The sequence below is a fragment of the Aptenodytes patagonicus genome, chromosome 5, assembly GCF_965638725.1.
Source record: "Aptenodytes patagonicus chromosome 5, bAptPat1.pri.cur, whole genome shotgun sequence".
Lineage (NCBI taxonomy): Eukaryota > Metazoa > Chordata > Aves > Sphenisciformes > Spheniscidae > Aptenodytes > Aptenodytes patagonicus.
The window spans coordinates 63,777,599-63,794,265 of NC_134953.1; the positions used below are offsets into that span (position 1 = coordinate 63,777,599).

Here is a 16,667-nt window from a genome sequence, read left to right on the forward strand (position 1 = left end):
AGTAATGGCAAAAGATCGTTGAGTTTCTGTATCTTTTCTGGAAAAATCATGCCTCAGTAGAGGAGAGGTCTCTGCTGAGGGGAGAGCAGGAGGAAGTTAGGTTTCCTCTTAGGGAGTAGCTAAGAACCAATCAGCATGTATGTTCCTTCAGCTACAGCATGTCTCCTCTGCTTGCCCAATGGGCTGTGATCGAGAGTGTGACAGAGGAGCACAACATGAATGTATAGGAAACCAGGTATATTCAGTTCTGCTGCTAATGAAATGATTAAAAAAGAAATGCTTTGCAAAAGAGCAACTCAGAATGCAAAAGCTCACAGTTTAACTTGGACTTCATCTTTGAAGAGGCCCTGATATGGCAAAGTCTGACCCAAAATGTATGCTTTTGAAGGAGTTAAATACAGTTGAACAACTTGAGAGGAAGGAGTGGAGGGGCAAATGGGTAGAAATATCTTCTTGAAAGTGGTGGGGTTTTTTTTTTCCTCTTTGGAAGTAAGTGTTACCCTGAGTTTTTGCAATTCAAATGCAGAATTTTCTAATGCTAGTCTGAGAGAAGGAGGAAACAAAAGAAACTGGCAGAAATGAAAGTGAAACGATGTCATTCCTTCGTTTCATGAGCCTAAAATGAATTCTACAGTAATGAAATCGAAGCTGATTTTAAACATTTTTAATTTGATTGTTGTAGGTATGTATAGGCTTAATAATTTTCTGGAGTTTGAGGTCAGATGGTATCTTGTCTGACCTCAAGCTGTTGTATTTCAGCCAGATTATTTTTCTACAAAGAGCCAAGAGTTGAGCTAGATTTCAGAGGAGTAACTGGCACTGTACATTCAGAAAGCAGGGGAAACTGAGTCCCCTGTAACACTGGGATATTGAATAAATGAAAAATGCTGAAATGATTTCAACAGGTTAATCATACCCCACTTTGCAGACGCAGGTGAAAAACTCTGGTTTTGTTGCCTTCCTGCCTGGAAGAAAATTCTTCTTTGATTCCAGGTCTGGCAATTTGCTATGAGCCTGAGCTTGTGAATAAGACATGCCATGCAGGTTTCTAGAAAGATGCCACCTCAGCGCTGATTGACTCCACTCTCGTGTTTTGTTTCCGACCATGTTATTCTTTTCGTAGGCACTCCTTTCCCTCCTCCCATTTCCCTCTCTGCCTTCTCTCACATGTGGATGGTCAATATCTGACAGAGGAGGAAGGATCTTTTTGAGACTCCCAGGTTTAGTAGTGGTCTCTTTTTGTGTTCTTCATGTTAAGTTTCATTGGTTGGTTTACTTTGCAGTTCTTTGTGAGATGGCTAACGTGGTTACTATTGAGTATGTTACAGCAGTTTAGATTATTTTTTGTTTGCTAAATCATTTCAGTATTAAAGATCAAAAGAAAAAAAAAAAGCAAAAAAAATCCCAAAGTACAACAACATTGTTATTGCACTTGCATTTCAGATTCTGAATTTCATTGTGGAACTCTTAACTTTTTTTTTTTTTGGTACAAATCTTGTCTTAGGAAATTTCATGACCTATCTTTATTCATATGTCTCAGGAATAAAGAATATATCTGTGCTTTTTAACCTTAAGTACTTGCATTTGATTACACTCACTCTCTTAATATGTAACGTTATCACAGTACTCAACTTATTAGCTGGGTTATAAAGATAGTTTTTATTAGCAGTTTCCTTAGTTGTTTTTTCCCATCACATTTGTACATTTGATTAAAGCCAATACATTCTCTTTGAATATATAACTGCTGTGTATTTTATTGAATGGATGAGATCAAATCATTTGAGCCTACAGTAGAATTTTTGTGGATTTTTTAAACCTTGCAAAATATGAATCTAACAATTTGACACTTAGAAAAAGCAGAGCAAAATGAAGCCCCACTTTTCCTCCAGTGCTAGTTTCATGGTAGCTTTAAGCTGGAAGTGGTGCCAAGAGTTGTCGTCCCCACCCTACTAGTTGTTTGTAATTACCAGCTCCTGCTCCTCTTCCTCCTCCTCCCTTGCGCCAGCTTTACGTTAAGGTGGATTGGTTTTCCGGTTTCGTTCACTGCAGAGCTGCACAAGGGAGGGAGCAGCCCGAGGAGTGGAAGCAGCCAGGGTTGGAGAAAGGGTGTTATTGCTCCTGTCGGAGTTGGTGCCGACCTACGCTGCTTTTCAGTGAATGTGGGAGTGTGGCCTTGGTGTGCTCCAGTCTGGAGTTGAAGGGTGATGTGGATGTCAGAAATGAACCAGAAATGAAAGTGGAACTGATGTATGGGTTTTTTTTTTGTTGTTATCGTTTTGGTGTCCGTCCCCGTCCCCCCCCCCCCTTCAGGTTGAGCAACTAAAACATAAGGAGTAGTTTAGAGTTTGAGAAATCCTACTCTTCTTTCTCTTTTGGTTACATAAAAACAAAAAATTCACAGTAGAGTACAGTTTAAAGATAGCGACATCCTGTACATAGCTATAACATCTCACCATACTGGTGGTCAGAGACTGGGATAATTTAGCCAACCTGTGGGGACCCTGGGCTCTTAGGACACTGAGGCTTGAGCAGCACTGGTACAGGTGGGCAGTAGTTCCTGCTGCTGAGCTAATAATTGCTATGGGAAAGACTGACTACAGTCCAAAGGCAAATACTATTTAATCTCTTCGATTTTTGGTCTTTGACTTTGGTCTAGAAGTAAGAGCCAGGTGTAATCAGTGTTTAATAGAATATAGTTGTAATATTAACTAAATGTATTTGTGAGATAAAATACATGGCTGTTGGAATGAATTTAGGAATACAGTTTTTCTTCTTTTCAAGTTTTATATTTTACTGAAGACTGTGATGCTAACATTAACTTCATGAAAATTCTTGTCGGTTTTGTTTGTTTGATTTTCATTTTTGAAAGATAATACGTATTTTCAATTATGTCAATAGAGGCTTAAGATAACCATTTTTAGTATGTGCTTTGTGTCCTGAAGTAGTTTCTGATTTGTGTCTCTTTAAAGTGAGAGAGAGATAGTAACTACATTTATATAGCCTGGAAAAAAAAAATACTGTCCTTTATACTGATAATATCTGGAAAGTTTTTTTTTAACCAGACATTTTAATCTGATCCTTCCTTCTGGTTCTTATTATTTAAATACAAAAGTACCTTGTGATACTTCTAATAGTTGTAATTAATTGACTCTTCCATTATTCCTTTTCTTCACTAAATGATAAGCTACTTATTTTGATGCGTTCTCTAAAACCCAGAAATTTCCATGGATCATGCTTTTACCTACCAAATATGTAGTTGAACAGGAAAGAGAGAGACTCCGAACTCCATATCTTGCTATAGTTTTATAAAATTTATTTTCTTCCATGTCTAATACTTCATTCTCATAATTTTTTATTGCTATCTCAAGGTTATTAAAAAAAATAATCCAAGTTCTTGTTACAGATTCCTCCTTTGTTTTCTATATTAGCAAGAGTAATTCCTTACAAACAGACCCACTTATTCATGCTTAGCTTCCCATTGGAAAAACAATCTTTGAGTTGTCTCCAGCATAAAGCTCAGATGATATACCACCTAAAGGACTGAGGTTTAGATAAGTAAAGTTAATCTGCAGCTAAACAAAATATTTACTATTTGTGGGTTTTTTTGGCTAAGCAAAATCTTATTTAATTGATGGCAGTTAACTTATATGAGAATTGTATGCATCAGAAATATGCTTCAGTATCTGTGGATACAGGTGATAGGTCAGGTTTATTATTAATACTTTGAGCTATATCTCTAAATACTTTTTTTTTTTTAAATCAGTTAATAAAATGGAGCTTGCTTGCTGGAAACTGAATTAGTTTTCTCTAGTGGCTAATTTGAGCTTATATGTTTATTGAGTGGTATTTTTTAGACGTGTTAAATTTTTTTTTTCTTCAGTGTAGTTGCAGACATCTTGGTTCTTGCTTTTTTTCAGAAAGCCAAAAATAGGCAGGAAAGTAAAAAGCAAGCTGTTGGCAGGTTTATCACTGAGTGGTTTTTACCATGTTCTGCCATTTTTCGTCTCTTCATATCCCCTCCTCTTTTAAATAGAAGTCAAGATGATAAAAATTTTCATGGGTTTTACTTTAATATGGAATGTATTGTGAAAATTCACAATTCACTTAATCCATGTGGGGGAACATGCTTCCTATAATAATTTGTCGTTACACTTTTCTTTAGAGAGGTTTATTTTAATGCGTTGTCTACATAGAGCTTTGATATTTTTCCTTCAGTTTAAAAATGTCTATCATTATTCCTTCAGTAGACAATCAGCTACGATCCTTGCCTGCACAGTGGATTTAAAATCAACTGCAAATTGCTGGAGTTGCACTTCAAGTGGTCTCAAGAGATAGGAGAAGCAGGTCTTCACTATAATGGAAGAGGCCAAGAGCTCAAAGAATGGAAATCATGATCCAAGGAAGTCTGTCCGTCTTGTCTGTGAGGAAGGCAAAGCAGTCAAAGTTACAAATAATCAAAATTATAAACATAATAGAAATGACAAATCTGTGAAGGATGTTGGGAGAAGTTCTCCAAGTGGGAATAGCAGCAAAAAAAGTAAACAAAATGATGTTTGTTCTGAAAAACAAGGAGAAAATAAATCATGCAAAGTACATAGTGGTATTCCTGGAACTAAAGATATGGGCTTAAACGTTCAGGATCGAAGTCATGGAAAAGCAAAAAAATTTTCTAATTTATCACCAGCAGTGGAAAACCTGAAACAGACAAAAGCTCAACCAGTGGGAGAAAACTTTGCAGGTTCCCATGTTTCAGGGAATGGGGTCAGTATGGAAAACTTAACAGCTACACAGAAAGGAAAGCTGGTGTTGGAAAATCCACTGGGAGTTCATACTTTGAAGACTAGTGTTGATCAGACTGGTGATCCTGCTAAGACTGCTTCAGATCAAAGAAAAATGGAACATAAGCCTGATGACTTCAGTGAGTATTATTCAACACTGCTTTATTCAATTTTCTTTTGGTAAAATTGTTAACAATCCGAAAGGGGCTTTGAAATGTTTCTATTTGCATTTTTTTTCGCATATAGTAAGTTGCTGATTGCATTTAGAGAGAACATACTATTAATACAAGCATATTACTTGGAGAATAAGAGATTATGATAATAGCTATCCTTTTTCCTCATGCCTAAGACCTAAACATCTTTGCAAGATACTTAGTGTGTGTGGTTTTCAGGAAATTTTGTGAATATAGTGTCTTGGGAGGGGGGAATCCTTCATAATATCATCATCATATCATTGCCACTTATCGAAATGCCAGCTATTACGGCTTTTCAGAAAGATCGGGGAAAAATCTGCAAGAAAAGGGTTTTTTTTATAGGTAGGGGGGAAATATTTACCTTTTTTCTGTGATTGTTGTGCTCTTTTTGTTACTAAAATGTTTAGAATATGTTTTGGCAGATGGCTTTTTGATTTAGGGAGCTCTGGAATATGTACCATCCATCAGTGGTTACCCTTATGAGTGTTCAATTCTTATACATATTTTTCAATTTCAGAATTAAATATATGGATCAGGCTTTGTCTCACTTCAGGTTAACTCCTTAGTTCAGGATTTGTCACACTTTTTCAGAATGCAGTTTTTTTCTAATAAAAATGCTGTTTTAAGACGGCATGCCAGTGCAGACCTTCTATTTGAAGTATTTCCCACTATTGCAACAGCTACAGCAGTTACTTGTATGGAAATACTAGGAAAATATTAAAGTGCATATTTTTTTTAGCTATCTTAATAAAATTTAACAGGAAAAACAAGTTGAAATGGCAGCATCCTGTGATCAGTCAGCTCTTTGTAGACCACCATCATGTACCATAGGGACCATCTGTCACTGAGAAACCAGGGCTTGAAAACTTGCTCAGTTTTGACTCCTAGCTAGTCTGGGGACACAGATCTCATTTGAAAGGAAAGAAAAAAGAAAAAAAAACCCAAACCAAAATACAAATAACCCTCACTTTTGCTGATGTAAAAACTGCTGGAATAATTTAAGCTGTAGATGTTTGTACAGATTGGTGGACTGTGAACAATTCATAGGCATCTGGAGGAACTGGCCTTTTGGAGTTGACCTGCGTGTTTGTGAGTAGCAGCATTCCAGAGCTCTGTGGTCGCTAGCTGTGGGAGGCAAGGTGTCACAGTGTGTTCAGATGTAACTCTAGCAGCCTTCTAAATCGAGACGTTGAAATGCCTGATGACTGGCTCTGTAAGATCATTTGGGTGAATGTCTTTAAGGCAGTTCTATGACTGTTTTCTTAACAAAATGTATTGTGTAAAAAATTTTAAGCCTAATATTTCTTTTTTCTGTGATAGTAGAGCATTGGGATCTCATGTACTCTGTTCTGCATAACAAAAAAGACCCTTTCTTGCCTTGAAGAACTTAATAGCGACGGTGAAGTTATGACTGAAACGCAAAATGAATCTACCATTTTTTTTCCCCTCTTTTTGATAGCACTCTTAGTAGCAGACTAGTCTCTGAAGTCTCTCCAAAATACTGGTTAACATACTGGAAAGATTCTAACGTCTAAGGTGATTTTGGCCAACCTTTGGACAAAAAACTGGAATGTAGCTCTAATTTGAGTCCGGCTCCTTAGTGAGATGCTCTTAACTGCTCTGTACTCTAACTTTCACTTTTCCTCTCCTTGAATTACTCAGAAGAAAATAATTATTTCTTTCTCTAGGTAAAGTAAAGAATTCTGAATCAACTAAAGAACATACTTTGGAAGCTGATTATTTAGAAAACGCTGCTGTTCTTGATGAATCTAATCTGACAGCTGAACAGCAGCTAGGATTGAAACAAGCTGAAGAACGTCTGGAAAGAGATTATATCTCCCGACTTGAAAAAGTAGGTTGAGTTATTTATCAGATAAAAAAGAAAATGGGTGTCGTCTTTCATTAGGATCACGATATTTCTGCTTGGGTGGTATTTCTACTAGAGCCTGTTGCCTCTGTTTCTTCTTTATAATGAATCACTTTAGTGGTCTAAGATATTATCCCTAGTAGTTGACTAGTCATTCATTGTGGCAGATGATACAGATTGGAAACTTAGAGTTTCTTTTTGTGGCACATGTAGCCTTTGTAGAACAGTATTTTTTAATTCTGCAGACCTAGAGGTTTACAGTACCATTACTTACCTAAGATTTTCTAGAAAGTTTCGTTACCTGGAAACTCAGAATACAGGATTGAAAGGAACCTTGCGCTATCTTCAGTATATTAGCCTCCCAGCAGTCCGAGTCAGCTATATTGAAGATGACTCCTTACAAATATTCATCTAAACTGTTCTTAATACTATCTCCAGTGAAACAAATTTCCAAGTCGGTATAGGTAACCCAGAAGTTTTTCTTAATGTCTAATGTGCGTGTCTCTTGTGGCATTTTAATCCCTCTCATGTTGTTCTAGGAAAATAAACATAAGTTTATTACTTTTTTCAGCAACTTTCTACACATTCGAAGATCATTACCATTCCTGCAGTCTTATCTTCTTTAGACTCACTCTTTGTTCTTCAGTCTTAGGGGGTTTTTAGTTACTGGTTCATTCTTGTTGCTTTTCTGTAGGCATCCACTATGTAACGGTATCCAAAATTGAACATGCAATTTCAGCTGAGGTCTTACGTATAAAGAGGAAAGCTGACTTCATCTGTCTGAAATACAGCATTTGTGTTTAGGATCTCTGCTTTTTTAGCAGCAATAGGACATTGGCTTGTAGTTTGACCAGGAAGGATCCCCATATTCTTTTCTTAAGAAATGCCCAAACAGGTGTTCCCAGCCCCGTATTGTTTGCAGTTAATACCACCTAAGGAGGAATTATACTTTGCTTTGATATTATTTAATTGCAGCTTATTTATTCCATTTCTCTAATTTGTTGTGATCACTGAATTTTTGTCATCTTACGTCTTCTGTAACCTCTCCCAACTTGGTATCTTTCGCATTTGTAGTCAGCGCACCCTCAAATGCATTTCCTAAGTCTTCAACAAAAATACGAATGTTCCTGACCCAACAAGGACCCCTGTTGAAAAATACTTGGCATGTGCTTTTAGACTGGTGGTGAACCAGTCTAGGTATGTGTGCTCTGAGGACAGTTTTCTGAGCAGTTTTGCTCCTACCTTACTGTTCTTTATTTAGGTAGTATTTATGGTCTCCTTTTGAGACTGGTACTATGACAAGTGACAAAAACTTTGTAAAATTCAAGATACAACATCCGCTGCTGCTTCTTCAAGCCCTATGATTTTATCTTTAAAAAAGCAACCCTAAAATTGGTTTAGTGCAATTTGTTTGTAGCAGATCAGTTTGTCACCTATGACCTGCTTTTTTCCTATATGCTTATTAATAACTTAATTTATTACAGTATTTTTCTGGATGCTAATTCTGACTGGTCTCTAATTCCTTGGCTAATCCTCTTTAGCCTTTTAAAGTTATTCTTAAGTTTCTCTTTCCTAGTCATCTGTAACGTTCCCATTCTCTGTGAGTTCTTTAAAATACAACTGGCTCTGAGATCGATTAACTCCCTGAGTATCCAAGCACAAATTTCATGAGGCCTGGCTTGTTTGGATGCTTCTGTCTTACTCCAGTAGTAGTCTATAGCTTTTTTTGTCTTGCTATTTTGAGTTCTTGCCCCTTTCATTGGTGTTAAGCATAACTAGATGATTTAAAAAGGCTTTACAATAAAGGCAAAATAAAAGGCATTACATGATTCAACTTTTCTGGCAACATCTGTTGACATAATACTTCAGATCAGTATTGTAAAGAAATACCCAATTTTTAAAAATATGATTACTGCTGATACTCATTCAGTTTTAGAAGAGTGGTGAAATATTTTTGGTCTACTTCAATCATCAGGTATCAAATACTTGCATCTTCCGAGCTAGCCAAGTGTAACTGTCTGTAAGTTGTTTTCCAAATGGATGTTTAATTTCATCTTACTAGGTATCTGTCTCATAGAAAGTAAGGATGAAGAGAATTAGTAATAAAAGCATAATGACCATGTTATTTTAAATTGATATTTACTGTGCAATTGGAGGGTATCAGAACTTTTTTTTTTCCCCAAAAGCAAAAGATCAAACTCAGTAAGTGGAAAAACTTGCTCAAATTTAGCAGTGGTTTAGATTTCCGTATAGTAAGTCAAATTTGTTTTACTGATCTGTAGTCCAGCTTAGTGTCTTAAAATGGTATTCTCTGTTCATTCATTGTTATGTCACTGTTTAAACATCTGGTGTTTTCAGTATACTTTTCGGTTTTAGTAAATATAGATGTATTAGAATTAGGATGAAAATGTTAAGTAGGGTTTTTTCTCTTCCAGTTATAACTGATAGCAGTTACTGGAAAAATGCAAACAAGTGTGGAGGAAAATGAAGGCTTTTTGTTTGGGCTCTTTTGTCTTTCCAGTGAGCATATCAAAATGTTTCCAATCTCTATAGCTGTGTTTTATTAGAGCAAGAAAATACAGCTGCAGGATGAGACAGATTGAAGTGGAGTATTTGCAAACAACCCCTCATATTTGCAGAGGTGGTCCTTTCTGCCTTTTAGTCTAGGAGTTCTCAGTGGTTTCCTGGTTGAATAAACTTCACAGTATCCCCTCTTGGACCCTAGGAAAATAGTGTTGGGGTTTTTTTTTCCGCTGCTATCATGTCCTGAGGCTTGGCTGCTTCTTGCAGACTCTCAGGGATCTCGCAGGTGGCAGCTCTCCATTTGTGTACTCCATCTCTCCCAGCCTATCTGTACAAAAAAAGGCTTATTCTGCATGTTTCTCCAATTCTGAGCATCCCAAATTATTCATAAAAATGGAATAATCTTACCCCTTGTCAGAGGATCCCACCTTATCCAGAGTATAGTCATTAGTAAGTCAGAAATGGGCTATCTTCCTCCTTGTTGGCGAGCCGCACCCTTTTTAATAGAACAAAAAATGCAGTACTTGCCCAGTATGCTGTGAATATGCTAGCCAAACAACACCACCATCTGTCATAACATGTATAGTAGATAAGATGATTAATACTTCCCATTTTCTTCCCATCAGAGAAAGGAGGATAAATGATGAGATTTAATAAATCCATAGTTAGTAAAAATTTGAGCTGAGAAGGGAATGGCTTACTGGCCTTTAGGTCAGACTTAAGAGGCATAAACTCTTCAGTCTTAATCTTGCCTCACTAAAATTTGCTGAGAAGTGTAATATTCAAGTCATCTCACTTCCTTTCCTCGCTTTCCCCACTTGTCATATGGGTAAAAATCCATTTTCACTGTGTTTTTTTTAAGATTACTTAATGTTTGCAAAGCACCTTGACATTACAAGTGTTACATAATTGTTAAATACAATTTATTATTCAAAGAATTGAGTTTTTCAGACACTATCGGCAGAAACATTTTCTTTTAATCTATGGCCATTTTTCCTCAGCGCTCCCCAGAATACACCAACTGTCAGTATCTATGCAAGCTCTGCCTAGTTCATATTGAAAATATCCAGGGAGCTCACAAGCATATTAAAGAAAAACGTCATAAGAAAAATATAATGGTAAGTTAACAAATACAGTTTTGACTGATTTTTTTTTCCTTTTTTTTCCTCTGAGTTTTTTTTTTTTTATTAAAGATTTTCTTTGTTATGTGGTATGTTTTCTTTGGTCATCTTCATTTAGGTGAAAGTTTGTGTGCTGAGCAGAGATCCACAAATTTCTGTTGCTCATTTTCTGTTTGAGAGGAAGGGCTTAATGATCTGTCCAGGCAGAGAGGAAAGAACATTTTTGGTCGTTGCTTCTGAATTAGTGTCTATGAGTAGTGGGCAGTTCATCATACTTTTAGTAACAGAAGGCAAGGTAACTTAGGTGAGAAACATATTTAGTTTTTCTGTTTCTTCCAAAAATAATATTGTTGGTAGCAAGGCCTCCAGGGGCTGGAGGTGGGGTTGGGGATGTTGTTTTTTTCTGTTTTATTCTCTTTTGTCTGACTTGTGAGATTTTTATCTACATCCTTTCTGTGATGGGTAAGCGGAGGGGATACTGTGTCTAGACTAAAAAAATAGAGTTAAAGTAGGGAGGAATTCAGTTCCTGAGTCACTCATCATCTCCCTAGGTTTATGTATGTGTTTAATATGAAAAACAGTTCTAAGGTTTTCAAACAGAAAAGCAGTTTTCTTATCAAATACCATGGTGTTACTGTTTGCTTTGCTTTGAAGAACTGTTACATGCATGAAATCCACTAAATGGCGCACAGATGTTCTTGCCAACCCATTTTTGTAAATACTGATGAAGAGCTACAAATTCCCAAGGTTTTGTGATTCAGATGGTTAAAATTACTCTTCCTACAACCACTCCCCAAAATTGAGTCAATTACTTATGCCTGTTTCCATGTATTTCTTACCATACTTCTGTTTGTAATTAATGCTCTAATTCTCTTGCTGTCTGCTAAATTGCATCATGGGGGAAAAAAATTAATAAAAAGGCAACAAACCAGCCCCATGTTTGATATGGAAACACTTGTACCATGCTTTTCATCTGGGCACGGAGATAAGAATTGAGGAATGAGGTTTCTTTACTACTGAATGGAAATGCTAGAGGACAGGGAGCAGTTTCAGTTTTTAACACTTGTCTTCAAATAGCTTTATGTTGTGTGCCACAATACAGTGATAAGAGGTATGTAACTGTCTAAATGTTACTTTGTAAAATACAGCTATGTACAGCTCTAACTGTGAGATACATGACTATCAAATAAGCTTAGCAGCAGCTGTGGCTTCCCCACTCAAGAAAAACCCTAAAACACTGACATTAAAAAAACCACAGCTCTTTAAAAATGCACATATTCTTTCTTATGCTAAATTTGTTCAAATAAGAACAGAAGGTTGAGAGATGCAGCCTAGAACTAACCAAACATTTTCATACTGGACTGTGTTTTCTCAGTGCATAATTATTTTCTGGTTAGTATTTATTTCTGTTGTCGGTCACAGATTTCATTTAGTTGATGAATTTGTGAAACAAGTTATTGTTGTACTTAGTCCCAAATGATTTGATGCATCTGACATATTTCTTGCTGTTGGATTAAATTGATTATAATTTGGTGCACTAAAAATAGCACTTTCTGGCACCAGCTGTTTAGGCAGCAATGGGACTCAACTTATAAAAATTTCTTGGAGCTAGAAATACTTTTTCTGCCTCTGATATCTTTCCTTCAAGTATAATCCACTCTGAAAAAATATGTGTGACTAGAAAAACTTTCTCAGCTCAGTTACTTTTATTATGTAGGAACAATTACAGCTTCTCATTTTCTTGGATGAATTCTGTTTCAGAACTGTCAGAAAATGTGGTTCAGGAATGTAATGCAGCAGATTTCCTCCCCAGTTGCCAGCTGTGAAACAACATGTTCTCTTTTAAACACTGAGCATCTACTGTCATTTCTGTGAGCCACACTAGTACATTTGCCAGTTAGGCCGGGCAGAGTTCCTGCCTTTGAAAGTGTTTGGTCAAGACACCATGTAAATAGAAGAACATAAACAGCAAACAGTATGTTCTAATATCATGCAATAGTATGAGATAACCTTTTTCTCTTAAAATACCAGTTTTTACTTTTATCATCCAACAATTATTCAGGAAAAACAAGAAGAAAATGAGCTGCGTGCCCTCCCACCCCCCTCTTCTGCACAGTTGGCTGCTCTGAGTTTTACACTCATTGAGGCAGCAAATGAACAAGGCATATCAGATGATGACTTCAGAATTCGTCAAGAAATTGTAAACGAGATGGAGAAAATTATTCAACAACCCTTACCAGGTATTCATAGTATTCTCCGTTTTCTTTAGGTGAAAATTTTTCTTTATTTATTTTTAGACAGATTTTGATACTTTCATTAATGGTGAATTAATGCATTTGGGGTTAACTTATCTTTACATTATACAATATTAATATATACAGGCATTTTAATACAGACTGGCAGTTGATTTAAAAGGAGCTAACAAACCTACAAAAAGAGGAAAATATGATTGTGCTTATTTTTGCTTCTTTCTGGTATGTGTTTATTGAAGCTATTGGTCCTCTTTAAAGTGATGATTCTGATGAAGATTGGAAATTTCCAGGGCACGAAATATTTCCTTCCTGGTCATGTTTAAAGCCTCAGCCACTGAGGATCTCCCTCAGGCTCTACTCCTACAAACCTTTCCACCTATACCTTACTTAGCATTACTGAGTATCTGTGGCTGTTACAGTAGAGATTTTTTTTTTTTTTCCCAAGTGCACTTAATTAAACTAATATAAATGTAGCAGGAGGGGAAAATGAGGAGGAGTTTGTAATTTATTTTTTTCCTACCGGTCCTTCAGTTGTTTACAACATCTTTCAGGGCAGATAAAAGTTGCATGAGGCAATTTTTTGTTAAAGCATAGTTTTAGGAAAAAAAATTAGCCCTCAGCTATGACTGATTTTGGTAAGCATATGAGACATTTTCAGTACTTAATTGTGATGTGAAATATCTGCAGGTACTAATCAGTAACTGTTCATTAAAACAAGTCATTAAAATCAACAAGGGTTATTGTTTAACAGGTATTTCTTCTCATGTATATTTATGGTTAATGGCTCCTAAAATGAGGAGAGGTGTAGTTTGAGATCAACTATAGCTTCCCAAAGTCTCTGGAATTGTCTTAAATAGATCAAAATATTACATTTACTTAACCACATATAAATATCATACCTAATCTGCCTTTTTCTTGATTGAATGCTTTATGTTGATTAAAAATAAGAATAATTCAGAAAAAAAAAAAGCCTGAGCAGGTTAAATGCCTGGTCCCATTTTTTTTGCTTCAGTGGGTCAATAAAGTTCAGCGCATTAATAAAGTTCATAAAAATTGTCTGGATGAGTTGAATGGTAGTCTTCCCCCTCCTCCCCCTTCAGAAGTACGGTATGTTACTTCAGTAGGACATGTTAAACATTCAAATCCAATTTATACAACTGTTGGAAAATAAAATAATAAATATAATATAACAATAAAATAATCTTTGACATTTGCTTCTTTGCATTGATTTCCCATCGTATCCTATAGTTAATACACTGGGAGTTTGAGAGCTGATTTTTGGATCTACAGTAATGTTGACATTATGTTAACAATGTTTTGTTTTTCAGTGAATCTGAACAGAAGAAAATATTAATCTCATTGACAAAAAATAAGTTTTCAAACTTTTTTTTTCATCTGTATTGAAACTGGGTTGATATTCTCTACTGTCCTTTTCTTTTAGAAAAACCTTCCCTTTGCTCTATAAAAATACGGTAGTAAGAAAGATTTTGTTTGTTTGCTGCAGGATGATCAGCTTTAGTTTTAGGAGCTATATTAAATATATGCTTAAACATAAGGTGCTGAATAGAACAGGGGCTTGTAGGGTGGAGGTTTGCTAGTCTGTTTGCTCTGTAATACTGCCATATGTGGCTCCTAGTGCAAACTTCTGTTCTGACACGCTATTGAGTTTTCCATTGATAGTATATTAGCATAAGATGAAGCAAAGGAATTTACTACTTTTACATAAATATTCATGAAAATTACTGTGTTAGTGTTACTTGGCTGGCTGACTTGTTTGGACTGATGAGCTGATGTGAAGGCGTAGTAGTAGTGGAGGAGGAGTCTGTAGTAGTAAATGACAGTTTGTTATTCCCCTTTTCAAAGCCCACTGTGTTTTAGTGAATGTGTTTTCTTAAGTTGTAAATTAGGAAAAAGTAAGTTCATGCACAGTGTAGAAAACATGGGATGTTCTGGCATGATTTTCTCTTGAGCTCACATTAGAACTATGCAAAAATTCTTACTACTATGAAAAGCCATTGGAAATAATTACAATGTGTTATTATTACTATTATTATCATCATCATCATAATTTATTTATTTACCATACAGAAATTCTTTTTGAGAGGGCTAGTTTCTAAGTAGTGAAAGATAGAGAAAGGTTTGTTTGAACCTGTGTATGTATAAGATTTATTTTCTCTTTTAAGAGTTATTTTGTTGTGGTTCTGTGTGAGAGAGTTTGGTCAGAACACAAATAAAGGTGCTAATAAAAAAATACAAGAAAAAACCCTCTTCACTGTGAGACTGGTTGAACACTGGCACAGGTTGCCTAGGTTGTGGACTCTCCATCCTTGGAGATTTTCAAAACCCAACTGGACACAGTTCTGGGCAACCTGCTCTAGGTGACCCTGCTTGAGCAGAGTGTTGGATTTGGATGGGATTGAGAATAGTCTCAATTTTCAGCTGACATAAATACATCAGAGCCCTAATATATATTACAGGAAAGTTTTCATCTACAAAAATTATATCACATCATAAAGTGGGATAAATTATTGTTTATGGAGTGGAATGACATTTCTCATGATATTATTACTGAATAGTTACTTTCTAATTAGTTTAGATCTGTTGTACATCTTTGCACGTAAGGAACTGTATTAACTATAAAAACACTAAATGGATACTGTACTTTGTGTCTTGGATTATAATGAATATACATTTTATATGCATGTTTCGTAATGAATTGCGCACAGGAACTTGCTAATGTAATTAACAGATTGTAGCACATATAAAAATTTTTTGTGACAAAAGTGTATGAGGCAACAAAGAATTTTGTAATTGGTTAACTGCTGCAGTGAAATCAAGCTGTATTTAACAAAAGCTGTTAAATAAACTGCACTGAGATGGTGACAGTTATTACTATTTTATATTTAATTTTATATTAAGAGCAAACAAAACTAAAGCTGCATTGCAAAAATACTTTAAAACAGCTTGAAAAATTTTGTTCATTTGGTAATTACACTATTTGAATTATCCCTTTTCCTGTGATACTGTGTTATGGAATTGACTAGCCTTCACAGGAGTGAGAAAGTGGTTCAATATTCATTAATCTGGGAGTACCACTTGGGAGGTACAGTATCTAAAGCAAGGTATGCATCATCCATTAAAGAATTATTTATTTACTAGCTGTTAAATAATTACATTTCTCTCTCTTCCAGACTGTTCACTGAGGATGTATGGCTCCTGTTTAACTAGATTCGCTTTTAAGACCAGCGATGTTAACATTGATATCAAATTCCCCCCTAAGGTGTGTAGATATTACCTTGCATTAACTAAGACTGTTTTTTAAATCAAGGCCATCAACATTTATTTCTACTCCATTGCCTCTATCATCTATCGGGGCATATGGTGTTAGAATAGCACAAAGCATATAATCTTTGATTTGGTGTCAGGTGTGCTATGAATCCAGTGGATAAAGTTTTAATTACTTATTAGATAACTTTAATTCTGGTTTTTTGGACAATCTTATGCTAGCCTTTTTTTTTTTTTAATTTTTTGAGTAAGCATTGAAGCAATATGAAAATAGTTGGCTCTGGATAGGTGTACTTTTATGTGCTCATGATTCAGACAGTAAAATCTTGTAGGTCTTTATTCACTCTTCCCCCCCTCCTTTTAAAGGTGGAGCTAACTGACAGTTTTCCTTTTATGTTTTAGTCCCTTGCAAGTAGATGTCACATCCCAGTTCACAGTTTACTGTGATACAAAATTCCTGTAGAGCAGTATAACTTGCCTTTAAACATTGAAGTTGTTGGTTTGTGTTTAGTGTGTGATATTAGCAGCACGTTCTTGTTAGAGGCACAGCTGCTGAACTTGCTCTTTTTTGACTGTATGTGTTACAGTGGAATTCAAGGTACCTGTTTTGGTTACGTACTTATACATAGCATTTTCAAATGATACTG

At 35.7% G+C, this 16,667-nt stretch overlaps 1 protein-coding gene across 2 annotated transcripts in view; it reads left to right on the plus strand.

Annotated features, from left to right (window-relative positions):
* TUT4 (terminal uridylyl transferase 4) overlaps positions 1 to 16,667 on the plus strand; it is a 49,876-nt gene that overhangs the window by 4,485 nt on the left and 28,724 nt on the right. Inside the window, exons 2-6 of one of the 2 annotated variants that reach the window (XM_076340195.1) lie at positions 4,245 to 4,918; positions 6,661 to 6,824; positions 10,364 to 10,480; positions 12,546 to 12,723; positions 15,927 to 16,015. In XM_076340195.1, coding sequence (XP_076196310.1) covers positions 4,357 to 4,918; positions 6,661 to 6,824; positions 10,364 to 10,480; positions 12,546 to 12,723; positions 15,927 to 16,015 — 1,110 coding nt within the window. In that variant the 5' untranslated portion in view covers positions 4,245 to 4,356. The remainder of the gene's footprint in view (positions 1 to 4,244; positions 4,919 to 6,660; positions 6,825 to 10,363; positions 10,481 to 12,545; positions 12,724 to 15,926; positions 16,016 to 16,667) is intronic. The other variant, XM_076340196.1, reaches the window with a different exon arrangement.